We start from the raw sequence: 7,249 nt of genomic DNA on the forward strand, positions 1-7,249 counted from the left end.
CATAAATAAAGAAAATCTTAAAAAAAAAAAAAAAAGGAATGCAAAGTGGTAGAGGCTGCTTGGGAATAATTTGTCAACTCTTCAATACAGTTACCATTTGGCCCATACGATACTCCTACAGGTATACCCAAAAGAACTGAAAATATGCATCCATATGAAAACATGTACACAATGTTCATAGCAGCCTTATTCCTAACAGCCAAAACATGGAAACAACTCAAATGTCCGTGAACTGATGAATGGGTAAACAAAGGTCTATCCACATAATGGAGTATAATTCTGGCATAAAAAAGAATGAGGTACTGATTCATGCTACAACATAGATGAACCTTGAAAACATTATGCTAAGTGAAAGATACCAGACACACACAAAAATACATATTGTATGAGTCTATTTATATAACATGTCCAGAATAAGTAAATCCATAGAGAGAAGGTAGATTACTAGTTGCTTAGGATAGGGTTGGTGGGTGCCATTGGGTACAGAGATTCTTTTTGGGGTGATGAAAATGTTCTGGAATTAGTGATTACACATCAGAGCGAATATATTACAACCGAGCTGTACAGTTCAAAAAGATGGGTCTTATAGTATATAAGTCATATCTCAATAAAAATTATATCCTTTAATGATTTTCTGATTAGGAAATCACATACTAGAAATAAGTAACTACACTGTGAAAAATAACCACTAAAGCCTCCTAATGGGGATGCCTGGGTGGCTCAGTCAACTAAGCATCTGCCTTTGGCTCAGGTCATGATCCCAGGGTCCTGGATCAAGTCCGGCATCTGGCTCCTTGCTCAGCGGGAAGACTGCTTCTCCCTGTTCCTGTCACTCCCCCTGCTTGTGCTCTCTCTCTCTGACAAAGTCTAAATAAATAAATAAAATCTTAAATAAATAAAGCCAGCCTCCTAACGGTGGCCCCACAGGATTACTTTTGAAGGCTGCTTCCTTCTACCACCCCTTCTCCCTGATTCTCAGGCAACCAAGCTGGTGTATTTATCCACATCACCTCTATGCCTTGTCCCCCATATCACAAGCCGCTCTGCCCTGGGAAAAGAACTGTAATTTTACAACAGCAAAATACTTAAAAAAAAAAAAAGATTTTATTTATTTATTTGAGAGAGACAGCACAAGCAGGGGGAGCAGCAGAGGGAGAGGGAGAAGCAGGCTCCCTGCCGAGCAGGGAGCCCGATGTGGGGCTCCATCCCAGGACCTTGGGATCATGACCTGAGCTGAAGGCAGACACTTAACTGACTGAACCACCCAGGCGCACGAGGAAAATGCTTTTTCTACTCACCATTTATTGAGCCCTGACAATGTGCCCTGACCATGTGCCTGCCAGGACCATGTTTTCCATGCACTACATACATCTTACGAAATCTGCCCAATAACCTATTGGGTAGGTTCCATTATTATTCCCATGTTATAGATGAGGAAAGTGGCTAAAGAAAGTGAAGTAACTTGTCTAAGGGCATGTGGCAGAGCAATAATTCAGTAGCAGCAAGAATGTCATTCTCTCAGGTGCCTTCTCTCATAGATCCCCATCCCCCTAGCAGTGGGATCCGCATCACTGGAGGTGCTCAAGGCCGGCCGGAGGAAAGGGAAACAATGTAGGATCAGTCAGACTACTGGCCTCAAGGGCGACTCCCGGCCTTGACAGGCAGCATTCGCTTTTTGCCAGTACACACTTCATTCCCAGCAGAGAAAATAAGAGCTTTTCTGGACTGTGATCTTCCCTTTACTAGAAATTCCCAGGGTGGAATGATGCCTTTGTCCTCACAAGTTCCTCAATACCATCATCTGTCCCCTCTGCACGCGTCAGAAAGGCCTCATCACAGCTCCTCCAGGATGAAGGCTCCAGGCTACAGCAGAAGCTGATGGGCTCATCAGCTGGTGGCCTTGACATCCCTGAGGCATCTGAAGCCCAGCAGCTGCTCCTCCAGAGGGACAGAAAAGGATTTAGGGGGCGCCTGGGTGGCTCAGTCGTTAAGCGTCTGCCTTTGGCTCAGGACATGATCCCAGAGTCCTGGGATCGAGCCCCGCATCGGGCTCCCTGCTCCACTGGAAGTCTGCTTCTTCAGACCTCTCCCACTCCCCCTGCTTGTGTCCCCTCTCTCACTGGCTGTCTCTCTCTCTGTCAAATCTTTAAATAAAATCTTTAAAATAAATAAATAAATAAAAGGAAACTTTAAAAAAAAAAGAAATGAAAAGAAAAAGATTTAGGGCAGACGTTGATAGGAAGAGACCAAAGACCCTGATGGCTTTGGGCAAGAGCCAGGATGTCTGGCCTCAACCCTTCTGGGAAGGAGCACCCACCAGAAACAACAGAATGGACTGGGGTCTGGGGGCCCAGCTGGGGGAAAACTTGGGAAGGAGCAGGGCCTACCCCCCAAGTGGTGCAGTAGGCTGAATTCAAAGACAGCCCCTAAGATTCATCCCTGCTGGTGTACATAGCTTGTATAATTGGGGCAGAATCTGCGAATTTGATGGGATATCATTTCCAAGATTAGGCTACTTATCCATTTACTTTGAGTTAATCAAAAGAAAGGTTTCTCTGGATGTGCCTGACTTAATCAGATGAAGTCTTTAAAAGAGGTAAGCTGCGGTACTGTGAGAGGGCCTATGGAGGGGCCATGTGGTAAGAGCTGACAGTGGCTCTTGGCTACCAGCAAGAAAAAATGGGCACTCAGTCCTACAACTGTGAGGAACCGAATTCTGCCGACCACCTGAACAAGCAGGGAAGAGGACTCTGATTTTCAGATGAGACCTCAGACCTGACATCTTGATTTCAGTCTTGTGAGACCCTGAACAGAGAACCACTCATGCCATGCCTGGACTTCTCACCTACAGAAATTGGGAAATAATAAATGGAAATTGTTTTAAACTGCTTAGTTTATGGTAACTTGTTATGCAGCAATAGAAAATGAAGACTGGTGATGAGGGCTGAGAACTGCCCCCAAGGTAGCAGGGGCTTTGAGAAGCTGTCAAAACCTACCTTTGTGGGGCAAAACCCCACAATTTCTGGAATCAGACAAACCTGGCCTCAAATCTAAGAACGATTTATGACCTGTGTGATTCTTGGGCAAGTGCCCTTTGAGTCTATTCCTCCATCCATAAAACAGATAAATGCTTATCTGACAGGGCTGTTATGAGGCTTAGAGGGGATAACAGTTTGCAGGGGCACCTGGCTGCCTCAGTTGATAGAGCGTGTGACTCCTGATCTTGGAATTAAGACTTCGAGCCCCATGTTGGGGGTAGAATTTATTTTAAAAAATATAAATAAAAAAATAGTATGCAGCATGCAGAGACACATAATAAATTATAGCCGTAATTGTATTAAACGACACTCTAGTAGCCAATCTAAGGCACTGTAGGCAAAGGGGAGAGACCAGTTGGGATTCAGGCGCAAACATACCCCAACCAGTACTTTCTTAGTTATGGGAGCCCTGACATCATCCTGAGCTTCCAGCTCTTGATTTGATGAATATTAATTGAAATGCAGTGAGGTTAAAGCTTCTCCAAATGTCCTTTGGTTTGGCTGGTGGAAGAAGCTGAGGGCAGGTGCTTTGAAAAGAAAAGCTTTTTTTTTTTAATTTTTTTTTTTAAGATCTTATTTATTCATTTGACATAGAGAGAGACAGCCAGTGAGAGAGGGAACACAAGCAGGAGGAGTGGGAGAGAAAGAAGCAGGCTCCCAGCGGAAGAGCCTGACGTGGGGCTTGATCCCAGAACTCCAGGATCACGCCCTGAGCCAAAGGCAGACACTTAACGACTGAGCCGCCCAGGCGCCCCGAAAAGAAAAGTTTTTTTATCCTTTTACCAGCCAGGATCATACCCCCTAAAGCCACACTGCTAGGGAGGGAAAAGAGAAAGGCAGATGCTCATACCCAGGAGAAAGGGCCTAGAGTGAGGAAGAGGAGCCTGAATGTCCATTTTTTTCTTCCCTCAGTGAGTTCAGGGGTAGAGAATGAAGGATACCAAGACAAGAGACTGTCTCATTAACTCCGGGTGGCAGCGTGGTAATTCAGGCCTGGGGAAATGGCCCCACTGCCCAGGAGCTCAAAGTCACAATGTAATTAATAAGGCCAGATTAGATGTTAAGAGCCTTGGAATGTGATCAAACCCATTTCAGGGGCGCCTGGGTGGCACAGCGGTTAAGCGTCTGCCTTCGGCTCAGGGCGTGATCCTGGTGTTCTGGGATCGAGCCCCACATCAGGCTCCTCTGCTGTGAGCCTGCTTCTTCCTCTCCCACTCCTCCTGCTTGTGTTCCCTCTCTCGCTGGCTGTCTCTGTCGAATAAATAAATAAAATCTTAAAAGAAAAAAAACCCATTCAGAGCTGTCCTTTATAGGAGCCCTCCTGTAGGGATTTGGGGTCAGGCATTTGGCCAGAACTACTGTTTTATTTGAGGCAAATTACGCACAGAGACTGAAATTGTCTTTGCCAATAATTTACTTAACACAGGTTCACTGTGTTAATTATAATTTACAATAATACTTCACAAGCCAATAGCATACAGGATAATGTCTCTTATGGAGCCAATAAAAAATAACATACTCCAAACCAATGACAGATTAATTACACTACTGTTCCAGACAAAGTGGAGATGAAAGAAATAAAGTCCACATTTAGTTGAGGTGAACCTTTCTACGAGTTGGTTCTTGGTAGAGTCAGTCCCTCCAACTAGAAGCGGGATATCAGCGGCCTGCCTAGATCCCTCACTATTGGGCACATAGCAAGCAGGCCAAGACACTGGTGTTGGTGAGCAAAGCAGGCTGCTTTAAAGGTTATTTCTCCAGGGAGCATTACGTGGTTTGTGCCACTGCCTATAAGGAGTAGCCTTGCCAAGGTGGGAACAGATGTCCCTTATCTCCCTGAGACTGCTGTGTGGTTTAACACCACTGCCAACCAAGAGCAGCCAGCCCGGCCATGGCAGGAGCAAGTGCCTCAGGTTCTTCCGAGAACAGCAAAGGGTAGTTTTGTCCGGAGGGGACGCTCTCGCTAAGTCCTCACAAATTCTTTATAAAGTTTAAAAGCCCATCAGGTGATAGACACCACCGCCCTTACTAAGCTGCCAACGACCTGAGTCTTTTCGGCTCCAGGTGCAACTTCCATTAGAAAGTTTTAATATCCAGGGGCACCTAGGTGGTGCAGCGGTTAAGCGTCTGCCTTCGGCTCAGGGCGTGATCCCGGCGTTATGGGATCGAGCCCCACATCAGGCTCCTCTGCTATGAGCCTGCTTCTTCCTCTCCCACTCCCCCTGCTTGTGTTCCCTCTCTCGCTGGCTGTCTCTCTCTGTCGAATAAATAAATAAAATCTTAAAAAAAGAGAGAAAGTTTTAATATCCAACTTCAAAGCAATTTCATTAAAATAAGTTATTCTAAACAAATTCAAACCATGAACAACTTTGTCCAAGACAAGCTTTCAAAACACGGATTTGAAATCATAAATTGGTATACAACAAACATCCAGGTAAGTCCTCAGAACTGGGGATTTGAGGGCCTTGATTGCCAGCAAGCAACCTGCTTTCTGAGTCTGTTTCCTGATCTGTAGTGAAGTGGCTAAACTCATTTTTTAATGCTTGCGGGTTTGTGATAAAAGAATAGTTACTGGGGCACCTGGGTGGCTCAGATGGTTAGTCTGCCTTCGACTCGGGTCTTGATCCCAGGGTCCTGGGATAGTGCCCCATGTCGGGCTCCCTGCTCAGCGGGAAGCCTGCTTCTCCCTCTCCCACTCCGCATGCTTGTGTTCCCTTTCTCTCTGTATCTCTGTCAAATAAATAAACCTTTAAAAAAAAAAAAAGAATAGTTACTAAGATCCTTTACATGTAAGCAGTTGTGTTTTTCCTCATTTTCTTATTTTAGGCTCCAACAGGGAAGAGGTTAACAAAGAAGGTGTGTTTGTTTGTTTTTGTTTAAGATTTTATTTATTTATTTATTTATTTATTTATTTATTTGACAGAGAAAGCAAGACAGCTCAAGTGGGGGAACAGCAGAGGGAGAGGGAGAAGCAGGCTCCTCGACGAGCAGGGAGCCTGACGTGGGGCTCGATCCCATGACCCTGGGATCATGACCTGAGCTGAAGACAGACGCTTAACCATTTGAGCCACCCAGGTGCCCCAATGAAGAAGGTATTTTTATTATAACTTATTGCTATCCTTGTAAACACTCCCATTTAAATCTCTTTATTTCCTTAAGTAATCTCTAAGACCAACTTGGGGCTCCAACTCAAGACCCCGAGATCAACAGTTGCATGCTTTGCCGACTGAGCCCGCCAGGAGCCACTTATTACTCCTATTTTGGGTTGATGGACTCGTTTCCGAGTCGGACTTGAACCACTATACGGTCCACCGCCAGGCCCCTTCACCTCACTGACATCCTGGCTCGAAGAAGGCCGCAACCAGAGACTGGGCGGGGCGGGGCGGGCACAGCGTTGAAATCGTTTGTCCTTAGCGCGCCGCCGTAGCCCGCTCGCATCCGCGTGGTGCTCCCGCCCGCCAAGGCGCGAGCGCCGCAGTGGGCGGGACCTCACGCTCCGCCCGCCGTGCGTCGGTGCGTGAGTCCGGCCCCCGCGAGCTCTGGAGCGGCCCGTGAGTTCACACCCGGCTTCCCTTCAGCCTTGGATTGCGCGCCGCCATCGCCGTCATGCTCGGCGCCGCTCTCCGCCGTTGCGCTGTAGCCGCAGCAGCCCGTGCCAGCCCTCGAGGCCTCCTGTACTCAGCCCCGGCCCCCGGCCCCGCCGCCGGTAAGGCCCCTGCCGCCACTGCTAGCGCCCGCGTGTCCTTGCGGTGACCTGGGCCCCCGCCGCCACTCGAGGGCAGGCTCGCCCCGCGGCCTAGCCCCTGCCCTGCGGGCGGGCGGATGAACCTGGTGACCGCTGGCTGCACTCCCCGCCGCCTCCACTTATGGGGGACTCGAAGACGCGGCCCCCCGGGCCTCCCCCAGCGCGACTTCCTAGTGCGGGCACCGCTGACCGGTCAGGTGTGGACTTGCTGTGGGCCTCAAGGAAGGGGCGCAGCGCGCCTCCCGCGCCCGCTGGACCCCTTCGGTCCCCGGGCCGTGACCGTGTCCCGGCGCTGACCCCTGCAGCCACCTGACTGGGAGTGTCCGCCGCGGGCCTACAGCGCGTCGGCGAAGGTGACATTGAGCCGCCGGGCGCGTCGCAATCCGTGTAGGGGTAGGGGTAGCCCTTCCGGAGACCCGGGCACGGACACCAAATGTTTCTTTGAGGGACACAGTATACTTTTTTT

At 48.5% G+C, this 7,249-nt stretch overlaps 1 protein-coding gene across 1 annotated transcript in view; it reads left to right on the forward strand.

The window, feature by feature from the left end:
• The first annotated feature begins 6,545 nt into the window (after nt 1-6,545).
• LOC103679121 (cytochrome c oxidase subunit 5A, mitochondrial) overlaps nt 6,546-7,249 on the forward strand; it is a 12,829-nt gene continuing 12,125 nt past the window's right edge. The window contains exon 1 of the mRNA XM_040642980.1: nt 6,546-6,744. Coding sequence (XP_040498914.1) covers nt 6,645-6,744 — 100 coding nt within the window. The 5' untranslated portion in view covers nt 6,546-6,644. The remainder of the gene's footprint in view (nt 6,745-7,249) is intronic.

Source organism: Ursus maritimus, unplaced genomic scaffold (genome assembly GCF_017311325.1).
Source record: "Ursus maritimus isolate PB19 unplaced genomic scaffold, ASM1731132v1 scaffold_27, whole genome shotgun sequence".
Taxonomy (NCBI): Eukaryota; Metazoa; Chordata; class Mammalia; order Carnivora; family Ursidae; genus Ursus; species Ursus maritimus.